Source organism: Xenopus laevis, chromosome 1L (assembly GCF_017654675.1).
Source record: "Xenopus laevis strain J_2021 chromosome 1L, Xenopus_laevis_v10.1, whole genome shotgun sequence".
Lineage (NCBI taxonomy): Eukaryota > Metazoa > Chordata > Amphibia > Anura > Pipidae > Xenopus > Xenopus laevis.
In genome coordinates, this window is record NC_054371.1 from 81,265,569 (window position 1) to 81,283,033 (window position 17,465).

The window sequence follows — 17,465 nt, forward strand, 5'->3', positions numbered from 1 at the left end:
AGTTAAAACCATCCAACCTGCCAATAACCTTTTCAATACTGCGTTTACTGGAATTCCATGATGAGCAGAATGCATAAGGGACCAGGCAGGACTGGAGTTGTAATTAAGGATGGTTGCAATTAGAAATGGGACTCATAAGCATACTAACGAGTGGTTTTCTGTCGACCTTGTGAAGCTGGTTCAAGACACAGGAATGGTGAAGTGACCATCTCTCCTCTGTTGTCAGTAGAGGGCGTGTCCATGACACATAACAAATGCGTCCCGGACATGTTTGATCTTCTCCTTCCTTAAAGGGTGGTTTACCTTTACTTTAACATTTAGTATGTTCTAGAATGGCTATTTCTAAACACATTTTCAATTGGCATTCATTTTTTCTTTTTTTTTTTTTGCAGCTTTCAAATGGGGGTCACTGACCTCATCAAAAAAAAAAAAACATGCTCTGCAAGGCTACACATTTATGGTTATTGCTACTTTTTATTGCTCATCTTTCTATTCGGGCCTCTTCTGTTCATAGGAAACTTCAAAAGAGGCTGGCACAAGCCTGGACCTCCAAAGTAGTAAAGCCGGAGTCAGATTGTGAAAGGGTTAAAGCTTACATTTTGTTTTCACTAATGAAGAACCAAGGCCTGGCGCGTTTCGTGTCTACCAGGTTCAGCCTATGACTACGTGTCCTTGGTAGACACGAAACACGTCAGACCTTGGTTCTTAATTATGGAAAATAAAATGTAAGCTTTAACCCTTTTACTATCTGACTCCGGCTTTACGACTTAGTGGGTCCAGGCTTGTGCCAGCCTCTTTTGAAGTTTTCTGGTGTTTTGCTCCCCTTGCTGAAGGTCTGGGGCGTGTGCACCCGGGCCCACCGTATTCAGCGGTAAGCTCAAACAAATGCATTCAAACTTAGTATGTACTGGTTAAATAATTGTATAGTTTGTATCTCTCCTGTTCATATACCAATCCCTTGTTCAAATCAATGCATGGTAGCTAGGCTTATTCGGACCCTAGCAAACAGCTTGCTGGAGAGCTGCTGAATAAAAAGTTAAATAAGTTAAAATCCACAAATAATAATAAATGAAAGCCATTTGCAAATTGTCTCAGAATATCACTCTCTACTTCATACTAAAAGTTAATTTAAAGATGAATAATACCTATAACTATATGTAATTCCAGAAGGAGGTGATACAGTTTGGGTCAAGAAAGCAAGTAAATAGACCAGGTGCTGGTAGAGGGTCAAATTGCAGGTTCAGGTGCAAGTCCAGGTTGCAGACATTTAAACTGTTAAAGGACAGTACCTTTCTTAGATTGCTCGTGTGGAGTCTGTCACAGGATTCTCTTTGGCATATACCTTTACATGCCAAAGCCCTATCCATCACATTCATGTCCACCAGCTCAAGGCAGAAGTGTAGAAACGAAATAAATAAAAGGGCATATATGCACTTCATGAGCTGCCTGGCAGACACACAAAATATGTTTGTATGTGTAGTAGCATTAATACACGCATGAGCTGTAGCTACTGCATTACTTATTCTAACTTATGATCTCTATGTGCTTGCATGGGTTTCCTCTGGGTACTCTGGATTCTTCCCACACCAAAATACATACAAGAAGATAAACAGGCTCCTGATAAAATTATCCATAGTGTGTGAATGTGATAAGGATTTTGTACTGTAAGCACCACTGGGCCATGGAATGGTGAGAATTATTTATCTGTGTAAAGCTGTGCAAACTATGTCAGCTCTATATAAAAAGGTAATAATAATAAGAAAAAGTCAAATATAAACTGGGTCCTTTAGTTGAAAGCTTATAAAACATACTCCATATAAATGAGGTTATTGCTTTTTTAAAAGTCCAGTAAAACAACAGTGTACATAATCTCCAGCTCTAAAAATTATTTCCAGAACTCTTTTTGAAAGATGAGAAAGCTTCGTGAAAATGTACACCAGCACATTTTTGAGGGACAAGTGGCCCTTCCTATTGCCCCATATGGCAATAAAACAACTTAGCCCTAAGGAACTACTTGCTGAAGACAGATAAAGCTCTTTGTCAACACTGTATAGAATTTAAAACACAAAGATACCATGTTGGAGGAGCTCATTTTCTCAGGGTAACAGGTTTCTGAAAATACTGAAAATATGCATGGGATTTCAGTTCTAAGCCAAAACCATCCATCAAATAGCATATATTTGTTCCAACTATGTGTCAGACATTCACGTCTGGTTGTGGCATTAAGCTATAATTTTAGTTAAAGAGTCACCATGGAACCATTTATGGCTCAGCGATGAGTAAAACATCTGAAAGGTATTTTACACAAACAGACAGACAACTTGAGTCTTAAGCCTTTGTTATCAATATTAATCAAGAATACTCTTAAGGGCACATATGAATCACTGACATGCAAAAATAAATCACAGTTGGCCAGAGGGGGGGCATGCCGTAACTGCCTTTGAAAAACCACATGAAGAGTAGTAAAAGTGCCCTTTCAGTAGAATTTAAAGGAGAAGGAAAGCTCCAAGACAGTTTATTGCCAACAGATAAGCCACAATAATCATAATTATCATATGGGGAACTCTGACCTACTCCTAAGCCTTCTCTAACAGGGAAAATGAGGATTTTCAAAAGGGGCTTGAACAGCTGTATATGCATTCACATCACAATCTCTGCAACTGATTAAAGCAATGTCTCTGTGTAAGTGCCTGACTGTGTTTAGTCTCAGGTGTTGATTGAATTGAAACCACAGAACGGCTGTTTCAACAGGATCCATTTGTGTCTATAGGTGGCCCCTACAGCTGCAAATGTGACAAAAATGGATTACGGTTGCGTTTAACCCTCACTTGCTGATTGAATAAATGTAACTGTATTTATCTTCAAAACGGTTTATCACAGTCACATTGGTATAATGTAAAACAATGCATAATGTAATCTTGACACATTAAAACTGTTTTGGTTTCTTTGCAAGGACTGGAGGCCAAAACTGTATTGAATATTATATGCCTTACCAGTGTTTTGTGAAGAGGGAGACTGACCCACTCCACAATGATTTTATACCCCCTTTACACACAGGACATCTGTCTGGCCCTTCCTGTTGCAGACTGACATTGTTTGCTATAGCTTAAGTTTATCATCCACCAGTACCCCTAGGTTATTCTCAATTGATTATATGTCTAACTTAATAGCAATAAGCAGTAGTGTAATTAGATGTTGCTAGGCCCCACAGCCAATTAAATTTAAGCCACCCAACATAACCAGAGGTTGTCCTTTTTTACCAATATATGTTGAAATTGCTAAACCTCCTGTTAACCCCTGCAGGGTCTGCAGTAAGGCTTCAGGACTCTTATTCTCCTTCACAACTTCCTCCTAAATACTGGGTTTAAAATCATGCTTAACATACAGTCATCCCTCTAGTCTTTTTCTACTTATCCCATAGGAACAAAGTATAGTCCTATATTTACTGCCCAGCCTTGTGACCCATTTTTTAAGGAGCCAAAATATCATAACTGTAAATGACCAATAATTCAGCTTTATGGAGCTGCTTATGGCTGTTGAACAAACCTGTTGGTTGCATACAGAAATGAACAATTGTCTCCTTAGCCATTTAGGGGGCAGTATACAGATATTATATATATATAACTTAAATTCCACAGTCAAATTCACATTAACACATGATGAGCAAAAGATCCAGTTTCTGGATGTTGAAATTTATAAACAAAATAACAGGTTGGGTTACAAATTATATAGAAAAACCTACAGATCGAAACACTTTGCTTTATTCTACAAGTTTTCATCCACCAAGTTCAAAAAAAGCAGTGCCTTTTTCACAGTTCTTGCGTACCATACGCAATAACTCTGAAAGTGACACTTGTGAAAAGCAAATACAAGAAACATTTAATCGCTTCGTACAGAGAGGGTACAAACCACACGTACTAAACACGTCATTGAAAAAGGCACGTATACACATGTCACAGCGAGAGGAAACAAAAACCACCCCTAATAAACAAAATCGCTTTATTGTAACATCGCAATATACCACTGGATCACCAAAAGTTAAGGACATTGTCGATAGTCAATGGCCAATTTTACAAAGTGATAAAAAGCTATCTAAAACACTGACACAAATGCCTATGTGGGGTTACAAACGGGGGCCAAATCTGAGAGATCTACTAATGCAGACTGACCCCGTTCACTGTTATGAACAGAAAAGAGACATTTTAAGTAAACTAAAAAAAGGGTGTCATAAATGTGCAGGTTGTACCACGTGCAGATCTATGATGACTGGTGACACATTTAAACATCCCCACTCAGGCAGAATAACTTGCACATCTACCCATGTCATTTATATTATAATATGCCCGTGCGGTTTAACATACGTGGGTAAAACTCAAAACACATTACGTATAAGAATGGGAAATCATAGATCGTCCATTAAAAAAGCATTTGAAACAGGAGAAGCAGATCAGCCCCTTCCACAGCATTTTTTAAGAGAAGGACATAGACTCCCAACCCTAAAATTCATGGGTATAGATCTAGTCCCAGAACCGAACAGAGGAGGTGACTGGGATCGTTTACTGTTACAAAAGGAAGTTTATTGGATCAGAACACTTGACACTTTAGCTCCCCGCGGTCTAAATGAATACTGTTCCTTCCTACCTTTTTTAGAAACATAGACTATTTAAGATCATTGTCAGTACTATAAAAGTTGAGTATGCCGCTTTTAAGAAAATCCTCGACATTGACATTGTTTTTATGTTTTAATTTTAAATATTTATATATTTATATATTTATAGATTTGAATATTTATACACTATAAGGGTTGTACTATGCTGATTACTATGTATCACTATATAAATTGTAGCAGTTTTTAAAGCTATATATTAAAATAATGTATGTTTGATTCACAGGTCACGCCCACAAAAGGAGTCCAAAGAGGTGCACACCTTCCTTGTAAATAACTGCCCAGGTGCTGGTAAACGAATAGTATTATATTGTAACAAAAAAACCGCACAGGACTTCAAAAGAAAGCCGCAAAGGCTGTGATTTATTGATCCGACGTTTCGGCTACAACTAGCCGTCCTCAGGAAGAAAAATATATATATATTTAATGTAAGCGCAATAAAATAGGACTTTTGATGACATGCTATTCTTCTAATTAAAAGTTTCCTGATTTTTGGTTTTAAAACACTAATTGAACTCTTCCTCTGAGAACATGTTCACACAGCAGTAAGGAGCTCTGAATAAAGAGTCCCACCCTACCATAAACTTCGGCCTTTTTAGGCTAGTGTTGTATGTTGAAGTTTCTTATACAGATAAGCAACGAGTATAATGAATTAACTCAAAGTCTAAGGCCAGTGTCAGACACTGAACCACTGTCCACCCCATCTTTAAAATGCAAGGCATCTGCCTCTTGCACAGTGAATTTGCAGGAAAAAGAAGCGGTTCATCAACATGAAGTTGTAATGAAAGCGACCCCATTTACTGGGTTTAGTGTATATATTTTAAAGGGCAGTACAAATTGATGAGATTTCTTGTCCAAATGCAAAATTCTCTCTACACCAATACAGTGTAATTTGGTACTGGATAGTATAAGAATTCTTACAAAGAATACATTCCTGCACAGAAGAGTGAAGATACAGAACATTGGGCCAGATAGAGTTATCCCTAAAACACAACTATGTATCTTTCAATGCAAGGCATTGCTTTTGTGCCATTCAGCAACACTGCTTCACCTCTGATGAGGCAATGACAGACAGACACCTGGCCTCTCACTGCAAGATCTTCATACCAGAAGGACGCCATGCAAGAAGAGCTAATTAAAAATAGAGTAGGAAGAGATCTACCATGTTAAAGTCTGCTGTATTACAAAGTAAACTTCAGACTGTCAGGTTACCCTTGTCATCACATAGCCCTATGCCATCACCATTAATGTAAATAAATACATGATTTTCAGCCACTACTTTGTACAGATAAGATAAATAATTCTTCAAACCAACCCAAGAATCTATTGACCAGAGTCTACAAAATAGGCTGAATTAGTCATCTCACTTTGCCAAAGAAATAATCATGTAACCTGTCAGCATGTCTTCTGAGAGGTTTATATTTATCCTATGTATGAAATAATGCCTGATTTAAATGTGTAGAACCAAACAACGCATTTAACATGAGAATGATCCATTACAGGCACATTATATCCTATCCTAACATAGGACCAGTAATTTGGCACTTCTTACTTATGGGCATCCCATTTATTGAATTCTAATACTGATTGGTGGTAGGAAAACTTTTGGTTACAAGATATACAGTCCTGAAACACATTTCAAATGACATGTGCCAAAATGGTTTTACAGATCTTGCTAGAAAAATGTAATTGCTTTTTATAAGAAGATGAGCAAAAGCCTAATCATAGGACTGACAGTGGATGTGATCTAGTTAGATTTTGTTAAATCATTTCATAAAGTACCACATAGAAGGATACTAATTAAATTAAAGGACAAGGAAAGTCTAAAATAGAATAAGGCTAGAAATGCTGTATTTTGTATACTAAACATAAGCATGAACTGACTGCACCACAAAGCCTAATCAAACAAATGATTTATGCTTTCAAAGTTGGCCACAGGGGGCTGTCATCTTGTAACTTTGTTAAACATCTTGGCCTGACCCTGCACATGCTCAGTGTGGCCTGGGCTGCTTATGGATCATCATAAACAAAGCTGCTTGAGTTCTGAATGGCAAGTATGATTGTTTCCCTGCTCAGCAGTTAGGGACCATCTGACAATTTCTATCTACAGCAGTAAATGAAGGGAGAATTTTACTGCATACAGTCAGGTTTCTTATAAAAACAGTACACATTTTTTAATTAAAATATATTGGAGATAGGTTTATTTTTCATTAAAGAAAGTAAAAATGGGATTTTATTTTTTTTGCCCTTGTCGTTTAAGGAATCCTGGTCTGAAACATGTTTGTAAATAATGTTTGCATAGAAAACTGTCTGAAGGCTGGATTACAAAGAGTGGTGGTAAATGGAAACTTTTTTAAGTGGACCGCTGTTGTTAGTGGAGTACCATAGGTGTCAGAATGGTTTGTTTAAACTGGTTGCGAGAAGTCAATGTAAACTATTAAACATTCTATGACTTGGCACAAACTGCTTTGAGCAAAAGGATTAATAAATGAAAGGACCTTAACAGAAAATGTATCTAAGAAAAAAGGTCCAGGTTCAGGCACATTGTCAAAGCAGGCAGCAACAAAGTCCATGAAACAGGCACTGGATTGGTGTGGGCAGCAGACAAGCAGAAATCCAATAACAGACAACGGACCAGAAACAAGAGCATCATAACCAGAGGAAAAACTTGGGCAGGAACAGAGGTACATGACAGGAACACAGGATTCGCACAGCTTGGACAAAGCAGGAGGGTTATTGATCAACCACAGGTTGTTGTATGGATCAGGCTTAAATAACCCCTTAATTGGGCTATTGCCTGAAGCTGGATCACAGCTGGTTAACAGGGAACGGAGCAGGATGGCTGCTCCCATGGCTATACAGAAACTTGTTTATATAAACTATAGTAGAAGCAAACACATAACTTTTACCAGTGCAGGGCAACAGTTACATTTTAATTACTTTGATACACTTTCAGCTTTTGGTGTCATTGTTCCATTAAGCAAATAAAGCACGGTCTTGCATAAAAAAAGGACATAAAAATGATGACTGTTCAAATCAAAATTTGCCTCTTTATAGATCCATGTTAAGGCCTCACCATGAATATGCATTGCAGTTTTGGGACCCAGGCTTTAGGACAAACATTTATTAGTTTCAGTGCATAGATGTGCAACTAAACTTGTAAGGGGAATAGAGAATTAAACTATAAGGAAAGACTATGAAGGTTGAGACTGTTTTCTTAGAGCAAAGGCACTTGAGAAGGAACAGGATTACACTTTAAATAAGAGGATATTGGAGATCTCTTCTCATATGGAGAAGTGCAAAGAACTAGAGTATACTTACACTTTTGAGACTTGAGAAACTGAGTCTGTACAGTTTGGTGGGGTTGAAATTGATGGACTATTAATGTTTTTCAACCCAAAGTAACAGAAACTATGATTAAACTTTAACGGAGATGCATCAAAATCTTAAAACAACAGTAACAATGACTACATGAGAGATAGGCATGGAGTAAGAGCTTCTATTTTTAAAGTTAGGCTAAGACCTCCTTTGGATGCTTTCATTGACTTAGTAAGAAAAGACAGATAGCTCCATTAATGCCATTGTCCCTCCCCCCATTCAATTAAGTAGATGTTGTCATATGCTTCTCCACCTGCTGAAACACCCTGTTATTTAAGTACAGTAAATTCAGTAGAACCCCGCTTTTACATTTCTCAAGGGATTGAGCAAAACTATATCTCAGAATATTCAAGAGGCCGTTCATATTATAAGCATTCGATTTCGATAACATTTATGTCGGCTTGAATTTACATTATACAGAAAACAGACGTCTGTGAAATATAAAATTTTTATGGACTATAGCTATATAATGAAAAGGTGCATATAACTTATCAACAATTTACTTGCTTATGGTCTTCGATTGCAACAGTTATGGATTACTAAATAACTAAGCTGCAGTCTGAGACCAGATGGTTAAGTAACATCTGGTTTTAAAATCTATTTAGTGTTTAATAAATATAATTAATGGCTATTCTTAGAACTTCGTAATTGCCCGGACTTTAGGTTATCTCCTCGGCTAAACAAAGTGTAGTAAAAAAAAAACAACAAAATGTTGCTTATGGAGGGGCCTTCCTCCCATATTCCAAGGTTAAATAGTTTCATATATATATATATATATATATATATATATATATATATATATATATATATATATATATATATATATATATATATATATATATATATATATATATATATATATATATATATATGCAAAATAGTCATTCTTTCCAAATATCACCCTAACTGGACATTAGGCTGGTGCCATCATTGTCTCTTTGGGAGGGCTTGAAGCGGAGGTCCTCATCAGTAAGAAAGTACACAGGTCTTCATTTTCCTATCCAGCTACTTCGTTGTCAAATAACAAAACAGAGGATGGGAGCAATGAAAAAATATGCAACAGACTGGCACATAAATGGAACAGGATGAAAGATCTACAACTGATCTTCAAATGTATTACTGTATCTGGCTCGGAGAAGTATCAGGCATTCTCCTCTAGCTTAAATATGTTAGCAGTGAAGTGTTATAGGTGCAATAGTCTTTAAAGTGAGAGTGTTACTTGATAGATAATATTCATATCAGACTGAAGCTATAAATTTAGTTAAATATATGACACTGCAGATGAAAAGAGAGATTAGGATTACTTGCAACGCTAAATTAACATTTTTGTATAGAAACTACACTGTATTGTTAATGCTAATTACTTCTAGGGGCCTACGAAGCAGTACCCATATATAGTTTAGAGCATGGTTAAACAGCTACTGGGAACAGATCCCAAATAATGAAAGGAAAAGGAAATTAATGATCAGTGTTGCCCTTCCTCTGCTGCAAATAAAGATACTTAAGAATTCTAGGAAAGCCAATGTTAATAGCTTCCTGCCAACAATGTGAACTCTTGAGCACTTCCCAAGACTTCAAAGATATGCACATCATTTATAATTATATAACAAGAATAACTGCCCCTTCAGTCCATTTCCCTTTACTGCCATTTAAATTAATTGGGCATTAAAAGATATTTTTTTTAAAGCATGCAGAACTCTCAATGACAAACGGTTGGAAACAACGTCGATTCCTGAAACAATGTAGCAAAAACCATCTGTTTACCAGACCTGTACAAGAACCGAGTTGTTACATTGTTTCAAGAGTTAGAACAAGATAACAGAAACTAATACAGATACTGTTTTACACTGGATTTATGCAGTGGCATTTGGTCAATTAGTTTATGCATACTCACGCATTTCTGCTCTGAAACCTGCTCCGGGAAGGAGGAAGCAGAAGCCAGCAACTGCAGCATTTTCAAGGAGATTAGCAATGTTATTTCTTTGTAAGCAGATAGAACTGACCCTGGTCCATTGTGTACATGTGATATAGACCTTCGATTGAACGTTGCTGGCCAAGGACCGAAGTGAATGATGTATAACCTCTATAAGTGCTGGATATATATGTCTTTGGTGCTGTAGATTTGGAGAAGTGTGGCCTGCTTACTGTACTGATCTGGCTAAAATCCATCTGTCAAAGAAGTATAGTAACTCCAAAAGCTACAGTACCAGACAGTGTGCTCTTCTTACAAAGAAATGATATGGGATCAACAGATTTTACATTTCTTGCTTTTAGTTAACATTTAAAACACAGTTAAACATTATGAACTTATTAGATAAATGGTATTTCTTCTATAACACAGCTAAAATGTGCCATGTGGTCCTCTAAAAGCTTCCCAGATTTAACAGAGTTTGATAGTGTGCAAACAAGTATTTTTCAAATTCAAGAATATCAGAGAAACGGTTGCAAACCTGATAACATAAGAAGAACGGGACCTGTTGATTCAGTTTTCTTCAGATGAACACTATTGACTCATGGTTTCTCAGATGTTTCTGCCAGACTCTACAAGCAGCTCGGAGACACTGTATCTTTTCATATATTTTTTTCTTGTGGCATTATATTTTCGTCTTCAACCCCACCAGTTTCCATAGAATGTTTATAACATGTAGGGATTGATTTGTCATGCAGTCACTTTTATTTATTACTTTTTCATTTAACTACTTTTTCTATCAATAAATTAAAGAACCATCTTATTTTGTTTAAAACTGTATTTTTAGTGGGGCAGGCTTGCCTAGGCTATGGCCTTGCTTTTAACTAGCACAAAATAAAAGAGTGAAACAAACAAAATGCGTCTCTTTAGCAAATCAGACTTAATTAATTTGGAACCAATCTGCAGTAAATCTTTTCAGTGAGCCTCTTGATTGTCATTAATGTACCTAGAGCGGCAGTTCCAGGAGGGCAGTCTTCAGGTGATAATATAGGAGAAAAAAACATTACTTATGTTTTTTTTGTCCTAGCTGATCAGAATAATTGCAGCATATTTTGATCTACAAAATATTTAAGGCACCAACCCACTAAAATTGGGGAGAGGGCATGGCACTACCTCTAGTGATAACTCTGCCCAAACTTAAACAGGGTTGCAATAAGTTGACCAGTATTAATGCGAAACCCAAAACACAGCTGGTATGGTACCTGCAATATTGGTTCACGGGTCTGAACTAGCGGTAGAGAGAAAGGTCCTACAGGGAAGTAAAAGAGACGAGAGGGGCAATGCTCTGAACGCCAGGCCAATGGGTGCCTTGAGTACCAATTTATTTAAAAAGCTGCAATAATATCAATAATTAGAAAGGGCTTATTGAGTGGACAAAAAAAATGGCAATTTTTGTGTTTGACATAAATTTCATTGAAAGGCACTGCATCTTGGTCTTTTGTGTAATGGAAACCCTTCACAAGTTTACATTTCTGACGTAAATATTTATATGTGACATACACAAATGCCATGAAGAACCTGATTAGTGATGTATATTGTTTAGCATGACTTGCTGAATGTTGTGGATAACAACGAATAATATAAGCTGTGCTGCTCTCATGAAATAATACTTTTGTTTTTTTGATTGTGGAGTTTTAAGTGTCTGCCATTTGCTTATGTGTTGTATTGATCTACTTCTTCCGGCTAAAGATCAAGTATGGTGCACTTAGTTAAAATGATGACTGCAGTGACTTCATTTACATAAAGGAAAAATGTTGTAAAGTAAACCTACAAAAGCACAGTAGAATCTATTGGAAAAACACTCAAAAGCTGTTCTACCCTGGGTTAATAGCTAGGACTGATGACAAGAAATTAGATATATTATCTAAATGCTATGGTTAGCAAATGCTTTGTTAAAGGAGAAGGAAAGTTATAATCAGTGGTGGTGCCAAAAGTTAGACACTCCCCAATATTTACAATTGCTTACCTGATAACACAGGATGGTGCTCCTGTTCACTGCACTGTTCTGGGGTACTTATGTAGTAGTATCACATTGTTATCTTCTTCCACTTCCTAAATCATGTTTTTTGGGCCCCAGGCAAGGAGAGCATGTGCATTATGGTAAAAAGGTGTCCGTTAGCTTCAAGTTTAGCTTTTCACTCTACTGCACATTTGCACCCAGAACCTAGAAGTAGATTCACAAGAGAATAGCAGCACGGTGTCCTGCCATAGCACCATGGCTGGTCCACTTTTCAACTATCAGAAGCACAGCCCTGGGTATCAAGTAAGCGATTATAAACAGAAGTAATTAACATTTTGGCACCCACTAGGGATTATTCCTTTCCTTCTCCTTTAAGGATATACCAAAAACTTTATTTTGCATCCTATTCCCAATAATTACATTAAACTTAAAAGAAGAAAATATATATTTCTATGATGTGGTCTACTGTGAATTATTCAAGTTATAAATTAACATGCAGTGGCAAACAGACACTTTGAGTTTCTAAAGCAGTCAAAACAAATCTAATAGGATTTATTCTGGCTTGGAGACATTTCCTTTTGGTATCCTGTTATTGTATCATTTAGATGATTTAGAATGACTGGTGAATGAGGAGTGTAGATGACATTGAAAGGACCATTTTACTAACCAGCTCTGAATTTGGAAAAATATGCATTTTTAAAGACTAAAAGCTTTTGCTGCCAAGTAAAACAATTGTATTTGCATGTGAAAGATAGATGCATTATTGAAAGGGAACAGTCATGGAGAAAAAGAAAAAACAAGAGTGGAAAAAAAAAAAAAAATTTGCTTGTCAAAAAGAAACACATTACATGATTGCCCAGAATCCCACTCATGGTTATTCGATCCAAAACCCTACCCTTAAAGTGGACCAGTCATCCAGACAAAAAAAAAAAAGCTGTATAATAAAAGTCATTTTCAAATTTAACATGAAATCCAAATTCTTTTTTTTTTTTTTATTTTTTTATTAAAGCATGCATAGCTGTTGTAAACTTATTTCAAAATCTCAGCTGTCAATCAAATATCGCCTGCCCCTCCTCTGTGCCTAGAGGCGGGGCAAGCAATTACTTTCACTTTCCATTCAGCACTTCCTAGATGTCACTGCTCTCCCCATATTTCCCCAGTTCTCTTAACCATTTAATTGTGTAACCAGTGTATGGGGATGGACATCAGGCTATGAGTTCCCAGAGTTATGGACACAAGATTCAAATAATTTATACAGTGTAATTAGTTTATTTTGGTTGACTAACATGATGAAATTGGATTTGGAATTATATTTTTTTTTGGGTGACAGTTCCCCTTTAAAGTGACAAGACTTTAAAATATATGGATAATATTTAAAATATAAAGAAACGTTTCTTATATTATTGCAAAGGTTACATTTTTTTTTTGCCTTCTCCCACTGGTTGCTGTTCTGAACCAGCTTTACTTTATCATCCTTCCTGTTACTGTGCAGGTTCCCACTGATTTCCTCTTCTTCCTACACCCACTGCGTCTGCACATGAAAAATTCAACCCTCATGGGAGCCAGATCATGACAAACTAAACAAGCCTATGAGACCACACAAATGAGAAAACATTTCTCAGATGCAGTATTAGAGGACTAATCTGTTAACCCATTAAGGTCCAGGGTCCATTCTGGAAATTATGTGTACACTATCCAGCACGCCACTGTAAATGTGAAAGGTGGCTAGCAGCAGTTAATAGATACTACAACTTTACTTCTGAAAGTTTCAGATGCAGGCACATGGGGAGATTTTCTGATAGAGAATTACATATTCAGTTTATTTAATACATTAATCTTGTGCTATAACATGGCTACATGTTATTGATCCTAATGCAAGGAATTCTTTTTATTTTATTCTTTTTATAGGTGTACTGATTCTTTTCACAGAGGAATCTACAGAGTATATACACAATATAAAAGCAGCCATTCGTAATGTAACAATACATCTCAGCAAGAAGAGAAGAGCAAATATACAAAAGCACTATAATTGAGAAATATTTATACAGGAGCCCACAGTTCCAATACAGCCGTATCATCTTCCAAAGTACAGGTTCACAATACAATGCCATTTGCTTCAATTTTATTTACTGATCCTGCAACTGGAATAGTGGCTATAAAAGTGCAAAAAGTACAGTAACCCTGGCTACACTTCATGTAGATAAACAGGTAGTCTTTTGACTGCAATTTATTTAGTTGAGGAAGTGGATTACACACACTAAATATTTTGGGCTAGGCCCTTTATGAAGTTGATAAAGAGCCAATCCCAAATATGTAGCGCGTGTTATCCACTTCCTCAATAAAATAAGTTGCAGTCAAGAGACTGCTGCCTTGGACTACGCTAAGATCTACTTTATGGATTGATCAAAATTTCATCTACAAGTCTATTTATATTCCTTTTCTTTACAGTAGTTTGAGATATTTACATAAATGTATTTTTGGGTATAATGTACATGTACAAATGCAAAATCTTCTATAAGGTACATCACAAAACTCATATCACATTTGTATAACAAACTGCACCAATGAAATTTTAATCTAACCCAACGCAATTGGACACTATCAATATTAACTCTGCTCATCAGTTAATGTGAAGTGCTGCTGTACTAAAGTTAGCATGTATCTTGTACAATAAGTGACAGAGTACAGCACTAAAGCAAAGATCATCATGTTCTGTCTGTTATCTCTTTTGCTGGGAAATTTCAGGCAGCGGGTTGGACCCTGCTTATAATGGGAATGTTGTTGACAAGTGCAAGCCATGTTGTACTTTTTTTTAAAAAATAATAAAGAATCCATACTCATATGAAGCAAAGCTTTCTGATATGAAATTATAGTTTTTGCATAAGTCGAGATTGACAACATGACAGATTTTATTGCATTTTGCACTGGATGTCATCATCAAAAACAGACTTAAGCTGGCCACAGATGCAAAGATCCGCTACTACGAATCAATGTACGATCAGTCTTTCCCATCTCCCGACCTGCCAATAACCATTCAGATCAAAGTTTTACCATTCCGACCAAATAAAGTAGTTAAAGAACAGATCAGCCGATGTTCTGCCCCTGACAGCAATCGTATGATAGACAAAGCTAGTCTCCACACAAGTTCCGAAAATCGTACGAATCCTCAATTCATATGATGAGATCTTTGCGTCTATGGCCAGCTTTAGTGATCCTTACCATAAATGATAAAATGAATACTTAAAGGGGTTGTACACCTTTAATTTAACTTTTAATTTGATGTAGAAAGTGGTATTTGTGTTTTTTCAGTTATTTGACTTTTTATTCAGCAATCTGGTTGCTAGGGTCCAAATGACCTTAGCAAACATGCACTGATTTGAATAAGAGACTGGAAATTAAATAGTAAAGGACCTGAAAAGAAAGAAGCAATAACAATACATTTGTAGTTTTACAGAGCATTCGTTTTTAGATGGGGTAAGTGACCCCCATTTAAAAGTTAAAAAGGCAAATTATTCAAAAACTATAAAATATAAAAAATGAAAAAAAATTGAAAAGTTGGTTAAAATTGGACATTCTATAACATTCCAGAGGTTAACTTAAAGGTGAACCACCCCTTTAACCGCTAAATTAACTCTTACTCAACTGTAAGAACATTGGTCCTTTATGGCAGCAATATTATAAAAAGAACCAGCACACAAAACCAAATACAGATATGGCATGCAACTTATTTGTAACAAAATTGCATTGTTTGACAATTTATATAAAATGTCCATTGAGGAGATTCTGACCAAGATGTCAGAAGTCTATAGCAGTGTCCAATTATATCATGCAAGAAGTTAAAACAAAAATGCACAGGCCTAGATTATACATTTGTTGAGAAGAAATTAAACTTGGAGGCCCACATACAGTGGTGTTGGCTTAAAAAAAAAAGCTGGGATAGCAAATATTTCAACAAATTTGATCAAAACCAGCTTGGATCAAACCCAATAAAATAAATATTTGTGGCTCATAAGCTGTTTGAATCCGGCCCATACTAATAGAAAAAGGGGTGAAAAACTGTACATGTGCAGCCAATTCATTACGCAGGCTCCAAACTCGCTTGCCAGCTGTAAGCACCTCTTTGTTTTACAGATCAATAAAGAGCATTCTCTATTGTCCTCAGAATTGCAAATTATTATGTAAAGAATGAAGGTTAAATTGCATTGTTGTACCCACAGTATGACAGATGGGATGAAAAAATACTTATGTTCCCCAGAAAAGTGAAATAGTAGCAAATATTGGGATTTGGATCTGATGTTATGGGTTTTAGATACATCAATGATTATTGTAGTTTACACAAAATAAACTGTTAAAAAATGTCCCGCTTTTATGCATTTATTACAATTAAATACATTCAACATGTTTAGAACATTTGCTTATTTGTAAGAGTCAAATTGCAGCTCTATAAATATTCAAAGCACTTTTATTTTTTTTTTAAAAAAAAAAAGACAGGCACAAGATCTTTCTTTAGAAGCAACGTGATGCATGACGTACACTGCTATCAGAAAAAGAACTGGCATAGATAAATGCTTACCCGGGAGATTGTTAGAGGCATGTTGAAGTCTTTGCCTCCTTGCAGCCTGAAGCCCCAGGGAGCTGGGCCAACCAAAGATACGCTGTAGTTACTCATACTGGCTGAGGGTTAAGTATCAGCTTCAACCGGAGAATCTGTAAATATCCTATAAAATAGAAGATATAGATGTTTATGTACTTTAGTACTGCTACTATATACAAGAGGAGTACTCACACAAAAAAAAAAACATTGTCTGCCTGGGTGCTGGTAACATAGTAAAAGCACTAAAAAGGTCTCGTGCAAACAAAAATAAGTTTTTTTTAAAGTTACAAATCTCACACACCCACTATTATTTTCCCAGAGAAAGATCATGATGATCAAAACGTTGCAATCTTTTTTTCTTTTATCTTGGTTTTTTTTTTCTTAATATTCAGAAAACTTTCTATATCTTTACAAATGACTGCTGCAATGTCGCAACTGAATAACACAAAGAGGGGCATATTAACACTGGAGACAAACATAGCCAGTGATGTTGCCCATAGCAACCAATCACATCTTTGCTATTGTTTTCTAGCTTGTAGGTGACAACTGCTGATTGGATGCTATGGGCAACATCACAGGTGATATTTGTCTCCAGTGTTAATAAATACACCCCAAAGACATGTATATTTCTGATAGTAGTAACAGAAGAATACATTATTGGAGATATAGACTCAAAAAATCCAGACTTCTGTTAGATAATTAGTTCTGAAGTAGACCACCAGAGCTGTGGGAGGGGGACAATACATATACACGATGTTAATATGCTGCAGGTTGCACTAGCTGAAGGAAGGGTTAGTTCTGTTTTGAGAAGATTCTTATAATTTAATTAGAAATTGTAAGTGTCTCTACTAGAAGCAACCGATTGAGAAGTAATCAGCATAGATATCCACAAGGAAGC

The 17,465-nt window shown here is 36.2% G+C and overlaps 1 protein-coding gene across 16 annotated transcripts in view; it reads right to left on the bottom strand.

The window, feature by feature from the left end:
- The window catches only part of pdlim5.L (PDZ and LIM domain 5 L homeolog), a 159,980-nt gene that overhangs the window by 94,549 nt on the left and 47,966 nt on the right, over nucleotides 1–17,465 (bottom strand). For 15 of the 16 annotated variants that reach the window (XM_041579355.1, XM_041579379.1, XM_041579310.1 and 12 more), the window contains 1 exon segment: nucleotides 16,547–16,691. In XM_041579355.1, the coding sequence (XP_041435289.1) occupies nucleotides 16,547–16,642 (96 nt within the window). In that variant the 5' untranslated portion in view covers nucleotides 16,643–16,691. 16 annotated transcript variants of the gene reach the window in all.